We start from the raw sequence: 17,024 nt of genomic DNA on the forward strand, positions 1-17,024 counted from the left end.
AAACTGCTGTTGAGAAATAGATTTCCCTTAAGAAAAATTTTAACGTTGCCACTGTTTCATTGAACGATTTTTTCCCCAAAAAAGTCACTTCCATAAATAATATTTTTGGATGCAAAAAATAATTACCATCCAATCTTTAATATGTCAACATTCTACTATCAACTTATACATCTTCGGCCGTTTTTAAATGGTCCTCCTTCACCCATAGATGACCTGTTCTCTTTGGCATCTATTCACCATCTACTAACTGCTCAAGTCTTCCTTGACTTCACTCCCATCCACTCAGCCCCCACCCCAACACACACATACACACATGCGCGCGCGCGCACACACACACACACACACACACACGCGCAAGCACACACCCTTCGCTGGCACAAGAACCGCATGCGGACCTGCTAACTATTTCCCACTTTGAACCTTTCCTTTTACGAGCAGAAACGTGGGCAGATACATACCAGTTTTCCGAGATACTTCTCCGGCTCTCCACCCATCGGCTCACCTTGGTTCATCTCTCCAGCTCACAGCTCCTTTCTCAGGCACGCCTTCTGATGGAGTTGGCCCTCGGCGGGCGCGCGGTCTCTCTGCCTCTGCGTTCTCTTATCTCTGCCTCCGGGTCTCTCTCTCTCTCCCTTCCCCCTTCCCTTTTCACCCAGTCTGGCGTTCACCTTCTATTGCTCTAGCTCTCCTTCCCACCCTGCCCCATCTACCCACTTTTCACTAAATGGACCGAAACACACACACACACACACACACACACACACACACACACACACACACACACACACACACACACACACACACACACACAGCCCTCTCTATGTCATCACTTTACCCCACCACGGTCGAGGACTTGCAGCTGCCCGGTATCAAAGAGCCAAAAGCTGGAAGGAAGGAGTCTTGGCGGTTGCTTCCGGGGCTGGGGGATCCTCTCGAGCCTCGGGGTCACCTCATTATCCCTCATCTCAGATTACTGGCAGGAAGACCTCCACCCTCTCGCCGCTGCTTTACTGGGAACCTGAGGGCAGGGCGGCTGCGAGCGTCCCGCGTCCCCCGCGCGCGCGCACGCCCGTGGGCGGCCCGGCGCTGCAGCAGCAGGTGCCAGGAGGGGGCGGCCCGGCCGCAGGTCCGCGCGCACGGCTCTTTCCTCTCTGCCTTTTAAGGTGACCTAGTCTCGGCGGCGCAGCGCCCCTCAGCTTTCTACCTCCTCGAATTCTTGCTACGCCTGCCTCCTCCCCGCCGTAATCCCCACCCCACCCCCGCCCAATTCCCAGTCCCAGCGGTGGAGTGGGGGGCTGCGGCTGGGCGCGCTGGGGTCTGGGGCCGCCGAGACGGGGACCGGGGGTCGACGGCGTCCGCGGGGCCCCGAGGTGCGGCCGGCGGCGGGTAGGCGCGGGCTGAGTGCGCAGAGCCCCGGGGGCGGGACGCAGCCTGGGGGTGGGGGGTTACCGCAGCGTCCAGGCAGGGACACCCCGCTCCACGCACTCCAGCTCTGCTCGGGCCACCTCGTGTTTACGGTTCTTCATATTCATTTATTCTCATTTTAGAAGCTGGATTTTTTTTTTTCTTTCGGGGTTGTTTCCCCAGCAACTCTTTTTTCCCTCCCCTCTCCGAGTTTAACGCGCTGCGCGAGAGTGCGTCTGTCCATTTTGGGGTAGGGTGGGAGGTGATCGGTGTTTGCCTTGGGGTTTTAAAAAATATCTTGGGGAGGGCGAAAGAAATGCGGTAGAAGCCCGTGCCTCTACCCGAGCGGTTTGTCTGGGGCGACCTCCGAGTCAGGCCAGGCGATAAAATGCGAAACTTTTAATGTTGCCTTCGCCTCCGGCGCGCCCCTGCCTGGTCTCCCAGCCTGAGCCCGGAGTATACGGCTAAGTCGTCACCCCTGAAGGGAGACGGGACCCGCTTCCTCTAGCCAGATGGACTGTGGGACGCGGGGGACAGCTCGATCGCAGTTTCTAGGCGTTTTTCAAAAGTGAACATGTGAACCCCGAGAGGGATTTTCACGTGCTGGCCCCTCCTCCTCCCTCGCCTTTTTAGCCGGCACGAGGCTCCAGCTCTGGATTTGCCCGGCGCCCTCTGGCCCCCTTTGCCCGGGCTGGCGGAGTGACGGCTCCCAGCCTGGCCCTCGCCCCTCTCCCCCTCGCCCCACCCCCAGGATCGGAGCGGGTGTGATGTCCTTGCAGCCGCCGCCGCCGCCCCTTTCGGCCTCGCACCAGCCCCGGGGGCGCCGGCCGAGAGGAGCTGCGCGGCTGCACGCGGGCCGCGGGCTTCCCGGAGGGTCACGCCGCCCCGGGCTATGACTCAGGCGCCCACTTGGTAACTCTGCCATCTTCCCGCTCCCTCCCCGCCCTGTTCCCGTCCCCGCCTCCCCCCCGCCCCCCGCCACCCCTGTCTCTCCGCCGCCACCCTGCAGCCCTCCTCCCAGACGCCCACCCACCCGCTCCTCTCTCCGCAAGATCGCAGAGGTGGCGCGGAGCCCGGCGAGCCGATGACGGACCCCTTCCTCCTCCTGTCTTCAATGCCTCAGCGGACGATCCCCAAGGGCTGGACGGAGGAGGGCTGCTCCGACCTGCTGCTCGTGGTGTATGAAACCGGGGACTGAGCGAGCCCCCCCCAGCCGCCGCCGCGCGCTCCGTCGCTGCCGTCGGTCCGGACCTGCCCCCGCCTCGCCGCGCCGCGCGGCCCCAGCCCCTGCCCGGCCCCGGCTGGAGCGCCCCAGGGCTCGCCCCGCGCCCGCCGCCGCCCGCGCGCCCTCCTGCCAGCCGCGGCAGCGGCGGCGGTGATGCAGAGGGGGCGGGAGCAGCCGCCGGCGGCGCGGATGGAGGCGCCCGGCGCCCGGGCGTGAGGCGAGCGTCACGGCCAGGATGCTGCCGGCTTCGCGGCGGTGAGAGGGCGAGCGGGTGCGAGCGCGAGCCCGGGGCGGAGGACGCGCGGACTCGGATCTTGCTGCTGTGTGGGCTCGGATCGCTGGCTTTCTCCCCGCCTCGCTCTCCCCCCGCTCTTCATCTGTTCCCGGTTTGCACCTCTCAACCCTCTCTCGACTCCGTCCTCTCCCTGACCACTGGAAGTCTTCCCGTCTCTAAATGGAATTAGTGGAGCCTGGAGCCTCTGGTGTAAGGAACAGACATGATCTATGGACGCAGTTTGTTTCACAGTGAGTACCTCTTCCCGCCACGCCGGGCCGCCTGGGGGACCCTCCTCCCCGCCTTCCTCCCCTCGGGGCCGAGCGCGCGGACAGCCTGGCCCCCGCCGCGCCCTCGCCGGACCCCGCAGTCCCCGCGAGTCTGGGGCAGATGTAAACTTTCTGTATTGCAGCATCCTCGACCCGGCGTGGGGGCGGCGCGCGGCGGTGGTCCCTGGAGCTGAGTGTCGGCCGAGGAAAACAGCCTCGCCGTGCGCCGGGGCGTCGGGCGGTGGAGGGTGCCGAGTGCCCGGTGGGGACGCGCACGTGCGGCAGAGGACGGGGAGCGGGTCCCAGGGAGGTCTCAGGTGGAAGGTGGGGAGAGAGCCGGTTCGACAGCTCCGGGGAGGAGAAGGAACCGTCCTTTCAGGGGCTTCTGGAGCCCAGCGGGCCCGTGTCGCCCCTCCGGTGGGTCGTGTGTGAGCCACCTGAACGCCACGCTCGAGGGTAGCGCGAGTGCCAGCCTCGACTCTTCCGGAGAGTGTAGCTAGACCTCGAGTGTCGCTTCACGAGTGTGCGGTTCGCGTGCGGTTGAGGGGAGGGCGGGGGACTGGAGGCAAATAGCGTCAGAAGTCATCGAGTAAAAGGCAGGCTAAGATCTGTGATGGGACTCTCACAGGAGAGAGGGAGGGTAAGGCTGCCAGCGCCGCCGGCGTTGCTGCTGTGTTCATCACAGGACACAGTCCACAGTGCGGTTCCATCCGAGTAGAAACCCCAAACCAGCAGCTTGGTATTGGTGGCTGTAAACGTGTGTGTGTGTGTAGACATGGTAAGTTAAGAGTAAGACTTTTTTTTTCTACCTGAACACAGACAATAACAACCTGTTTTAATCTAAAAGCAGAACAGGCTAGATAGAGTACGAGTGAAATAACTGACATCCTTTCTCAAACACTAATATCAGGGCTCACATATACTTTTCCTGGAACAGTCTTCATGGATGCATTTTTAAGATCCTGTCCTGAACTTTCGTTTAGGAAATCATTGTGGATTATACCTGCCCTTATCCAAAATCATTTTTAAGTGGACTTATAATTATAGACCTAATGAAACTGAGAGCTTTTAGATAATTGACAAGAAAATAAATGATAAAAGAGAAATACAGAAGGCAAAATCAGAAATTATGAAGACTAGATTACTTTAATACTTCTCTCAGTTTTAGACTTTGTGAAAATATTAAGTAAGTCAAGGATGTGGAAGTAAAACAGTAAGATGCGTTTTAATGGTCTTTGTAGATTTACTGTGAAGTTTTAGATCAGAGTCTTTTTCTGATACTGAAAATCTGCCTTAATAAAATGTTTATAGAAATAACCTTTCTTGAAATTATAAAATATTCCTGGATAATACAAAAGATTGCATCAAAGTTAAGATTAGGAGAGATTCATTTCCTAGCCTAAGCATGCTGAGGACTGGGGTTACTTGGTAGGTCAGTTTTGTAAAAGAAACATTTTTATTATGGTACTTAATGCCTTCAGTCCACATTAGGCTGTTCTTCCCTTGTTCCCCTCCCCCACCTGCCATAGGATTTGGTGAAATATTTGTTTCCTAAAATACAGTAACATTGTTGATGAAAACACGTTTCCTTTTCATCCTTTGCCCTGCTGACCCTCTGTCTTCTTTGCAAGAAGCTGGCAAAGTCATTTACAAAGGGCAGCCAGGCCACACTCCTGAAAGCCCACTGTGATGTGACATTAGTAGGTGACAGTGTTGACTCTTAGTCTCAAAGTCTGAATTTGCCTTAGGAGCTTGAGTCTCAATCATTCTTAACTGGCATTACTTCCTGAGGAGATTCCTAAATTGTCCTGATTTGTACATTTTGAATCAGTTTGTGCAAGTTCTTAGTTATCTGAGAAGGGTTGCCAATAATCTTTTATATCTTTTTATCTTTAAATCGTTATGTTGTTAATAGAATTTGGTCATTTCAGTGTACATTAATCTTCCCAATTTTTCTGTTCTGTTTCAGTTGTAGCAAGTTTAATCATCCTCCATTTGTCTGGAGCAGCCAAAAAAGGAACAGGTGTGTTTCTTTGGAAAAATTCAAGTGGGAGGCCTCTCCTCACTTGCATTTTCCTGTATTCTCCATATTCTTAATATTCCAGAATATCTGAGCATTTTATAGTGTGTATAATTGATTGGTTTTGACTAAGACAGCATTTAGAAGTTAATTTACTAATGGATATTGTAAGAATGTCCTATTTTTAGTTGTATAGAAAATTGGATAATGGGGCTTTAAAAATTTTTATTTTGCAGAAAAGCAAACCACCTCAGAAACACAGAAGTCTGTGCAGTGTGGAACTTGGACAAAACACGCAGAGGGAGGTATCTTCACTTCTCCGAACTATCCGAGCAAGTACCCCCCTGACCGGGAATGCATCTACATCATAGAAGGTGAGGGAGCCAAGTCCGGCCTGGCTGTCCCTGAGCTCGGAATGGGCAGTGTGCATATAGACATTGCAGAGATTGCTTCTGGAGACCGTACACGTAAATATCTCTGAGTGAAGCCGATAGCCATAAAATCTGGAATCGAGCTAATTATTGAAATGATTAGCAAAGTCTTTGTTGTTGTTGTTTAGTTGCTAAGTCGTGTCCAACTCTTTGCAACCCCATGGACTGCAGCCCACTAGGCCCCTCTGTCCATGGGATTTCCCAGGCAAGAATCCTGGGGTGGGTTGCCATTTCCTTCTCCAGGGGATCTTCCTTCGTCTCGGGATCTAACATGTGTCTCCTGCATTGGCAGGCAGGATTCTTTACCACTTAGCCACCGGGGAAGCCCAGTATACGTAGAGACATTACAAAAATTGATTCTGGACACCCTACACAAAAAATATCTCTGAGTGAATCCAGCAACTATAAAATGTGGGATCGAGCTAGTTATTGAAATGATTAGTGAGTGAATGTGGTTGCTCAGTCGTGTCCGACTCTTTGCGACCCCATGGGCTGTAGCCCACCAGGCTCCTCCATCCATGGAATTTTCTAGGCAAGAGTACTGGAGGGGGTTGCCATTTCCTTTTCCAGGAATCTCCCCCGAACCTGAGTCTCCCGCATTGAGGGCAGATGCTTAACCCTCTGAGCCACCAGGGAATCCCTGAGTGAAATGATTAGTAAAGACTTATAAACAGGTAAATTCTGGAAAGTAAAAAGAATTCAACAACTTAGTTTATTTTGCAGTTGATTTCACTGATATGAAATTCTTAATTCATGGAATGGATGTATGATTGGCATAATATTACCGAATGTGTAACAATTTTGGCAGCTCATCTTTTATTGGTTAAATAATTAGTAGAATAATCTATACTTTTGTTGTTTTCTCTCTTAAATAATATGAAGCACCCAAAACGTATTCATGTAGAAAGAAATGTAATCATGGAGGGTGGGAGGGAGGCTCAAGAAGGAGGAGATATATGTATACCTATGATCGATTTGCATTGTTGTAAGGCAGAACACAACATTGTAAAGCAATTATCCTCCAATTTAGTTTTTTTAATTCATAATCATATTTTCCAGATATCAATCTGAATATTATTCTGAGCCTCAGTCTGTGCTCAAAAGTGACATTTTCATCCTTTCAGGCCAAAGTCAGCATTCCAAATGATGATGTTTCTCCTCATCAGTTTTTTTCCCAGCCTGAAGGATAAAAAGTGCTGAAAAAGGGATTCGTTTCTCTTTGAACATTTTCCATTTCCATTACCCTTGTAGACACCTCTTTATTAAGGACAATTTTTTAAAATATATGAACATTACATCTAGTGGTAGAAGTTTTCAATATTATGTGTTAGCACCTAATGGCCCCAAACTTGCAACTTCCCAAACACCTGTGCTCCCCCTACCACACACACACACACACACACACACACACACACACACACACACACACACACACACACACACAGAGTTACCTTACCAGAGTTAACCATAAAAGGTATTTATGCTCACTATTTACTTACAAACAAGGCACATGTTAATTTGATAGGTCTTTCTTTCATGTCAAGGACAAAACTTAAATTTGGGAAATAAAGAGAACCTCCTATCACCGTGAACCCTTCTTGAAATACTTCATACTGGCCCCTTTGTCATTCATACATTTCACAAATATTTACTGAACCACTCTTGCTAGTACAGTTTAGAGAGTATTGAGCAAAACAGACATGGTACTTGCCTTATGGAACCTACAATGTGGCCTGGGTACTATGCTGTTTTTCAGTAAACAATCTAAAGTAGCTCTGAGATGAGCAGTGTTTGGAACAGGGAGAAAGACAAGGCTATAAGGAGAAAGAGATGCTTGCATTCGGTTTTAAAGACCATTCAGGACACTGCCATTCTCTGTGTAAAATAGCATGTGCAGAGGTTCAGAGATACAGTGTGGTTATTTAACCACATGTCGATTCAGAGGGCTTTTGCAGAGGGTAAGGAGAGGGACAAGTGAGGAGGCTGGAGTGCACATGGTCTTAGATAAGAGAGAATTTGGTATCCGTCTGTCACCCAGGCCAGTTTGGACTTGATATTGTAGACAGTGGGGTGCCACTGAAATAATCTCAGGAGAGAAATAGTAAGCTGAGATTTTGATGAAGTAACTGGAAGAAAAGAACCGAAGTGGAAACTATTGTGAAAGACCAGGTAAACCACAGGGAAACCCTGAACTACAGAAATGACATTGATGGGAAAACAATGAAGGGTATTTGTGAAATTGAACCTTGAGTGACTGGATGTAGGGAGGGGAGAGTAGGCCATCCTGGGACTGTTCTATAGGTTCTGGCTTGACGTGTTAGATGCGTTTGTTATGCCACCTAAGGAATAGGAGTGGAGAAAGGGGGGTTAAAGGGAAAGCCATGTGTTCAATTTCATGTTTATGGAGATGTCTCATGAAGAAATTGCATGTGTGGATCTTTAGTTCAGTGGATAGTCCTGGCATGAAAGTATATGTTTACAGGTGATAAATACAGAGATTGCTGTTGAGACTGTTAGTATGAGTACCATCATCCAAAGGGCATTTATAGCATTTTAACTCTTTTAAAAAAATACAGATGCCTGGGTCAGCCTCTAGATTTTCTCATTTAATTGGTCTTGGATGGAGCTGCAAATACTATTATATTATAATCTCCCTCCTTTGGGATGTCCATGGTGTCCAGTGCATTGGTCTGGAAAGAGAGGAGATAAATACATAGAATAGATTTTTGTAAACTAATACGTAAGGGAGGGCAGAATAAAGAGAAAGGCAATGTGGACTGTGAAGGAAAGGGCAGAGAGTTTCTGGGTTATAAAGTGAAGTCTCTAATTTTCTGGTGATTACATATCTCAATTCTATATACGTTTTGATACCCATGCATTCATTTTAAGTGCAAGCATATACCAAAGGCTTTAGTTTTAAAGCCACTCAAGTGTATGATATTCAATATATATTTAAGAACTGGTGTGGGGGGAACAGTAGCCATTCGGAATGATTGCTGATCACATGGGAAGCGGGCCCTCCTGTGCCGGGTCTTAACTTTCAAGTTTCTGGAGGGGTTGGTCTTGGAGAGGGTCAGGAGGTTGGAGAGCACTCAAAGGATTCGGGACAGCTGTTTGCTAACTAGGATAAAAGTGTGGATATCTCAACCGCTGTGATGGCTGTACTGGGGGTACCCTGACTGAGTAGCAGTCTAGAATGCCAGAATTTTGAGCTGTTGGCCATGACAAGGCAAGAATGGAAAGGCTTCAGCAAATGCCTCCATGTAGAGGTTTACAGAGCTGCACACCTAATCTCACTCTTCTGTGATGAGCTCTGTAAGCACACTTATAAAGATAAGCTCATTTACTGCAATTCACCCAACAGTGTGGTTGTGTGTGGTTTTTTTTTTTTTTTTGGACAAATCCTCAAGGACAAGTACTGTGCTTGAGTGCTGAAGGAAGAAGGTGGTTGGTGGTGGTTTAATCACTAAGTCGGGTCTGACTCTTGTGACCCCATGGTGTGTAGTCTGCCAGGCTCCTCTGCCCATGGGGATTCTCCAGGCAAGAATACTGGAGTGGGTTGCCATTTCCTTCTCCAGGGGATCCTACCGACCCAGGAATCAAACCTGGGTCTCCTGCACTGCCAACAGATTCTTTACCGACAGAGCTACGAGGGAAGCCGGAAGAAAGAAGGTAGACAGATACAGTTTGTGTATTTAGATTTAGAGAGGAGGTGTTTTCTTTGTGTGTGTGTGTGTATTGTTTTGTTGTTGTTGTCATGTGTTTGTTTTTTAAGCAAGATTTCCTCACGTAAACAGGAGTTGGTTTGGAAGTATACAGGTAGTCAAGGAAGTGGGAAAACACATGAAAACTTGAAAGGGTATACTGTCTTAGAAAACATGAAGGCCTGGAATGGCCTGAGCTTGGGCTGTTTGTGAGGTGGAAAGACCCTGCTGGGGCGAGCTGCAGGAGGTTTCAGAGAAACCGGTGTGTCCATTGTATTGATTGTTCCCTTATAGCTGATAGTTTCTGATTGAGTTTAAGCCTGAGAATGGCAGGATAAAACTTGTGTTCTGGAAGAGTTACTCTTCATATTCCTCCACACACATTTCACTCTAACCAAGACATCTGATTGGGACTACTTGAATGATTGTAGAACTCCATGCGAAGCAGATCTCAAGTGGTGTCTGACCTTAAAATTGGCTTCTCCTGAAGATACGGGAGAAGTAACAGAAAGGTTGGAAGAAGGCAATGGCACCCCACTCCAGTACTCTTGCCTGGAAAATCCATGGGTGGAGGAGCCTGGTAGGCTGCAGTCCATGGGGTCGCTAAGAAGGAAATGGCAACCCACTCCAGTGCTGTTGCCTGGAGAATCCCAGAGACGGGGGAGCCTGGTGGGCTGCCATCTATGGGGTCGCTAAGAGTCGGACACGACTAAGCGACTTCACTTTCACTTTTTATTTTTCATGCACTGGAGAAGGAAATGGCAACCCACTCCAGTGTTCTTGCCTGGAGAATCCCAGGGACGGGGGAGCCTGGTGGGCTGCCATCTATGGGGTCTCACAGAGTCGGACACGACTGAAGCAATACAGCAGCAGCAGCAGCAGCAGCAGCAACAGAAAGTTGCCTCTCCACTCTTTAAACCTGAGTTACAAGCCTCTCACAAAAATACCATGACTTGTTCACTGTGTCACACATTGAAATGGTCTTTTTATATCAGAATAATATTTTGGGCAACCTCATCAGTTTTAAGAATCATCCGTTAGACATTCTTACAGAAATATTATCCCTTAGAATACTAACTGAAACAAACTTCCTTAGTGTTTCTATGTATATCACAGTCAAAGTTGGATAGAAGTTATTATACAAGATGAAATCTTAAATAGAATCAGAAAAGTCAAACTACAAATTTAAAAAGGACCTTCTAGACATAATCTTTCTTTCTTTTTTTTTTTTTTTTTCTTTTTAGCTGCCCCAAGACAGTGCATTGAACTTTACTTTGATGAAAAGTACTCTATTGAACCATCTTGGGAGTGCAAATTTGATCATATTGAAGTTCGAGATGGACCTTTTGGATTTTCTCCAATAATTGGACGTTTTTGTGGACAACAAAATCCACCTGTAATAAAATCCAGTGGAAGATTTCTATGGATTAAATTTTTTGCTGATGGAGAGCTGGAATCTATGGGATTTTCAGCCCGGTACAATTTCACACCTGGTAAGTGGGGACTTGTTTTTTCCGTCTCTGTTTTCTTCCTTAGTTCTCTTTCTATCATAGTATAAGAACTTTTGTAAGACAACTTTATCATTTCCAAAGAGTTTCCCAGTTCTATTTGGAAGCAAATCTACAGTGCTCTCTCTTTTCATTTCGTAAATTCTGAAAGGGAAATTAGTTTTCCTTAAAATTTAGCCTACTTTAGAGGTAAAACGAAGTGACTCAGGGGTTTACATGGTCATCAGCAACACAGTTAATTAGTTGGACTTCCATTATGCTGAAACATGTAATTCAAGAGGCAGTCTGTAATAGAGAAACCAATTATACTTTGAATCCCAATAAACTTGAAAAGGCAGTTGCAATATTGCAAAATGTATCCATCAAAATGATCTTTGGAGAACTTGAATAAAATATTCATTTGTACTGAAAATTATCATTTTTAAAGCGAATGGATCTTAGGATAAAGCCGACTAATCTCTTTTTCAGAAATGCAAATCCCTAAGAGTTGTGATGAAAGGAAAAGTGAGCCCCCTAGCAGCCCAGTATTCATTTGCAAGGCCTGGCACACATTATCTGTTATTATATAATTATCCATTCTATGTCAATTTTCCTTTTAAACTGTAATATTAAAAAAGGCCTGTGATGTTGACTGGCTCACTTTATGATGAGCTATCATTTGTTATAATAAAAATTGTTATCACATTTTTAAACTTTGTGAACATCAGGCTGCAGCAATTTGAGATTTGATGAGGTCATTTTTTAAAATGGAAAGATGACTCAAATTACATAAAGCACATTATTTACTTATAATTACATATTTTTTTAAAGTTTGTGTGTATCATTTTACTCAGGTTGTAACAGGCAGTAGATTAAATTGAAGTGTACGTAAACTTTGTTCAAGTTTCCATCCCACATTGCAGAGGTAACATCAGAGCAGGGCTGTGATGCTCCATTCAAACACTAAAATATTTTAAATAATTAATATGAGATTAATGATGACTTTTATTATGATACTATAGACTAATAATATAATAATTAAAATAAGTGATATAAACTAGCATATGTGTTAGCCTTAAACATTACTAGATTGTGGTTTTTATTATGCTCTTCTAATATTGGGTTGTTAACAGAAGTCATGGATATTTTACATGTGGCAATCAAACTTGATGTGTTCTGAAAATGTATAAACATTGTGATTACTTAATTAGTGCTAGAGTTTTTAATGGAAATACGTATTTTCCTCTTGACCGCTAATTTAGAATATAGCCAGAACCTAAAGACAATGGCTTGTGTTATGATGTAGGCTTTCGTAAGTTCCATTTTCATCCTGAGATTAGTAATCATGGAAACAATGTGAGGATATAAAATTATAGTCTCGTTAGAGATGTAGCGTCAACTTCATCAACTTCAGCAATGTGATCCAGATTCTAGCTCTACTTGAGATGCATAAATGATGACGCTCAATCTGCTATCCTTGGGGTTCAAAATCTTCTTGGTTCTCAAACGCTGTTCTTTGCTCCTTGCTCCTTTAGAGCCATGCTAATTCATCTGTAGAAGGAGAAGATTTTATCACCCAGAGCTACTGAATCAGAAGGGAATGTAGGGAGGTGGTTCACGAAATGAAGACTACATTAAGGATAGACTTAAGCTTCTCCAGTCACTTGGACAAACTAAAGTGTACCAGGAAGCCTACACCTGGCATCTGAGGGAAATGTAGGACCATGAGAGATGTGTAAAAATCCCATGTCTGCGGAAGTTGACATTCCATGGCCCGAGGCCATTGTCTGAGTGGCACCATAATCCACAACTCATTCTGTAAAGAGACAATATTGAGGAGGCCACTTACTTGATGAAGGAGGCAGAGATTAGTGATAATTTGTCCGTGGACAGAGGAGCCTGGCGGGCTACAGTGCATGAGGTTGCAAAGAGTCAGCCATGACGGAGCGACCACGGAACACGTGGCATATAGAGAGCAGGGAGTCGCAGAGGCTTCACTTTAATTTGGGCTTTATTTTTATTTGGTAGTATGCTTCAAGTGGTGATTTGTGGAAGTTGAGCAGAGTTCTTCAAGTTCACTTTATCATTTAAGTTATAAAGCGGTGATGACATTCTGAGGGCCCCCAAGTGGGATGCCCACTGCAAGGGGATCTTCCCCACTGGGCTTCAGCATGGCCGTGAGGAACACTGGTTTTAGAAGCAGAGTAGGCTTCCAGTTCTGACTTTCTTATTCTTGCTTGCTATAAATTTTGGACATGATTCTTAACGTTTTATGCCTCAATATTTTAATTTGTAAAATAAAAATAGAAATAATACTGATTACCTCAAAAGATTTGTTGGAAGATTGTTTGATTACTGACCAATGCATATTTATGGATTTTTCACTTCCTATAAGATCTCAACTATTGATAGCTCTTATCTTATTAATTTGATCATGTGTTCTTTAGAAGTCAAGGGGGCTTGGCATACTTTATTGGGAGAGCAAGCATCCCACATTTTTTAAAAATTACAACTGCTGTTTCCCTGACTTTGAGGGGGTGGATGTGCAAAACTTAACCTTCCTGATGTCACTTTTCCTTATTAGGTTTGTTTAAGTGGGTCTAAGTCTCCACAGAAGGGTTATAGTTACTTCTGATAACAGTCATAAAATATGTTAGAGCAGACCAGGTGGTCTTCCATTATTTTTGAAAACTTATCACAATCTGGAATCTGGATCTTAATTTATAGTCTCGGAAGCTTGAGGTGGGCACGTGAGAATTTACCCACTCTTAGTAATGAGTTCCATTAACCAAGCTAAAAAGACTGAATATACACATATATGTGTAAACATCTATGCATATACATATATGCACACATATAAAAACATACATACATTTTCAGTTAAGTGTTCTTAGACTCACACAGCTCAGTGTTTCTTGTAAGCAACCATGCATAGACATCCAGATTATAATCAGAAGATTATACAGTGAGTGTGAAATCCAAATACTGAAGCTTAACTTTGTAACTTGCATCCAGCTGAGGTACATGATGATTCACCTCTATAACATGGATCATTTTTTCCCAGTGATGATTTAGTTTTAAGCTTTTTGTTGCTGTTTAGTCACTAAGTTGTGTCTAGCTTTTTGAGGCCCCATGGACTGTAGCACACCAGGCTCCTCTGTTTCTACCGTCTCCCAGAGTTTGCTCAGAATTGTGTCCATTGAGTTGATGATGCCATCCAACCATCTCATCCTCTGTTGCCCCCTTCTCCTCCTGCCCTAAATCTTTCCCAGCATCAGGGTTTTTCCAATGAATTGGCTCTCTGCATCAGGTGGCCAAAGTATTGGAGCTTTAGCTTCAGCATCAGTCTTTCCAATGAATATTCAGGGTTGATTTCCTTTAGGACTGACTGGTTTGATCTCCTTGCAGTCCAAGGGACTCTAAGAGTCTTCTCTAGCACCGCAATTTGAAAGCATCAGTTCTTTGGCACTCAGCCTCCTTTATTGTCCAACTCTCACATCTGCACATGACTATAGGTTTCAAACTTCCATGGGTCATTTCCTCTGTCCAGTCTTGAGCTGTGGTCCTGCCTGACCAGGACACTAATTTGTATCAACTCTTATCTCAAAATTTGTTTTTGTCTCTTAATATCTTCGACTTCTTTTCCTAATCACCTTTAAACATAGGCCTTTAATCCCTGGCTCCTGTGTTCCTGGGAACTACTTGTGATCTGGTGGTAGATAGTGGTGGATGGAGGTCACGTGTGGACTCGGAGGGTGAGAAGCAGAGCCAGAGAAGATGCCACCGACTCACTCTTACAGGGATTTCCCATCTTCTGACACATTCTGATGACTCTGCAGTTTTTATTTTATAGACTGTGACTATTTCTGGGTGCTTTAGCTTTACACAGTGCAATGATGAATCTCCTAGGATTACAGTCTAGCATGCACGAGAAGGATTGTGAGATTGAGCGACAGTCAGAGAAAACTCAGCCAGTCAGACTCTGAGGTCTGCAGAAATGAAGGACAGAGTGAGGTCTGAAAAAAAGGGCTGAGGACCCCAGAGCCCTGGGGGAGGTTCCGGGATGATCCCTCTTGGGAAAACCTCTCTGCTTCCGGTGTAAACACAGTTGTGTTGTGACGTACACTCTCCCGCTCCTGAGACAAGAGATGAATTCAGAGTTACTGAGAATGTTACAAGTTACATGATGGAAAATTTGATAACCCACAGATAACTGAAAAAGAAAACATATAAAAATTGCAATAGACTGACATTATTTTCTCATCTTAATAAGGTTTTCTCATCTTAATAACATTTATTGGGAAATATAAAATATTTTATAATAAAATTACTTTAATAATACTGGAATAATATTCACCAAACTCGTAACAATGATTACCTTAGATGATTTGGGGAGTAGGATGGTTGAGAAGGTATTGAAGAAACCAAGATAGACATATTGTGAAAATTTTCAGCATTATCAGTATTTTTTTTTTGAAAAGGATACTATATTATTTTTGATATCACTTATGTAAATAAAACTTGAGATGAATCAAAAAGAGAACATACCATAGTTGGTCATTTTAAGATGAACTTTATTCAAATTTAAAATTTATTTTTAAATAAAAATGAATTTTTAGAAGAGTGGATACCTCTTCTCCACAATCCACATTTTTTTTTACTTAAACAGAAAATGCCATTTAAGTAGAGAATGACTTCCCCCGCAGCCAGCTTCCCTAGGCCTCAATTTTCTTTGCCACTTGAAGATATAAACTAAAGAGAAAATATATAACCGTATGTGCTGTTCCACCAGTTCGGAGGCATTATCAGGGACTCTGTGTGATATTAGGAAAGAAGAACATACCAGATATTCTACTTGGGGAATGTAACCCTTTCAATCTCTTTAGGAACAAATATCTCTTCTTGTTGTTGTTTAGTCTCTAAATTGGCGTCCAAATCTTTTGCGACCTCATAGAATGTAACCAGCCGAGCTCTTCTGTTCATGGAATTCTCCAGGAAAGAATACTGGAATAGGAAGTCAATCCCTTCTCCAGGGGATCTTCCCATCCCAGAGATCAAACCCCAACTTCTGCATCAAAAGCGGATTATTTACCAGTTGAGCCACCAGGGAAGTCCAGTTAGCCTTGTGCTTTCTTTCCTAATGGGGAGACTTTCTCCTCTTTCAGTTCAGTTCAGTCACTCAGTCATGTCCGACTCTTTGCAGTCACATGGACTGCAGCACGCCAGGCTTCCCTGTCCATCACCAACTCCGGGAGCTTGGTCAGACTCATGTTTATCAAGTCATTGATGCCATCTGACCATCTCATCCTTTATCATCCCCTTCTCTCCCTGACTTCAGTCTTTTCCATCGTCAGGGTCTTTTCCAATGAGTCAGTTCTTCGCATCAAGTGGCCAAAATATTGGAGCTTCAGCTTCACCATCAGTCCTTCCAGTGAATATTTAGGACTGATTTCCTTTAGGATTGACTGGTTTGATCTTCTTGTTGTCCAAGGGACTCCCAAGAGGCTTCTCTAACACCACAATTCAGAAGCATCAATTCTTCACCATTTAGCCTTCTTTGTGGTTCAACTCTCACATCCATACACGGCTACTGGAAAAACCATAGCTTTGACTAGATGGACCTCTTGTTGGTAATGTCTCTGCTTTCTAATATGCTGTCTAGGTTGGTCATAGCTTTTCTTCCAAGGAGCAAGCATCTTAATTTCATGGCTGCAGTCACCACCTGCAGTGATTTTGGAGCCCAGGAACATAGTCTTTCACTGTTTCCACTGTTTCCCCATTTATTTGCCATGAAATGATGGGAACGGATGCCATGATCTTCTTGTTATGAATGTTGAGTTTTAAGCCAGCTTTTTAGTCTCATCTTTACAGACATAAAATATTATGTTTTTGAAATCTTCCTCTTTTGATGATATTTTCCTGAACTTGTTGTATATATCAAAGTTATAAACATCCTATTGGAGAAGTTTAGTTTAAGGATTATGCCTTGAAGTATCAAATAAGTCAGGTCGAGTTAGGTGTTGTCATGGGATGAGTGGCGTTGTCAACATTGAAATTATCAGGATACTTTGTACTTAAATAGCGCATTTCATCTGAGCAGTGCAAAGTGTTTCAGGAACATTCTGCACAATTCCTAGACTCCTTGGAAAACTCCATACTGATTCACTCCAAAGGTAATGGAAGGGATACACTGCAGTGCAGTGATTTAAA

General features: G+C 45.1%; 1 protein-coding gene across 1 annotated transcript in view; it reads left to right on the forward strand.

Annotated features, from left to right (window-relative positions):
• The first annotated feature begins 3,126 nt into the window (after positions 1–3,126).
• Positions 3,127–17,024, forward strand: part of NETO1 (neuropilin and tolloid like 1) — a 101,563-nt gene continuing 87,665 nt past the window's right edge. The window contains exons 1-4 of the mRNA XM_068993844.1: positions 3,127–3,154; positions 5,142–5,195; positions 5,429–5,566; positions 10,572–10,820. Coding sequence (XP_068849945.1) covers positions 3,127–3,154; positions 5,142–5,195; positions 5,429–5,566; positions 10,572–10,820 — 469 coding nt within the window. The remainder of the gene's footprint in view (positions 3,155–5,141; positions 5,196–5,428; positions 5,567–10,571; positions 10,821–17,024) is intronic.

This window comes from Capricornis sumatraensis, chromosome 21 (genome assembly GCF_032405125.1).
Source record: "Capricornis sumatraensis isolate serow.1 chromosome 21, serow.2, whole genome shotgun sequence".
Taxonomy (NCBI): Eukaryota; Metazoa; Chordata; class Mammalia; order Artiodactyla; family Bovidae; genus Capricornis; species Capricornis sumatraensis.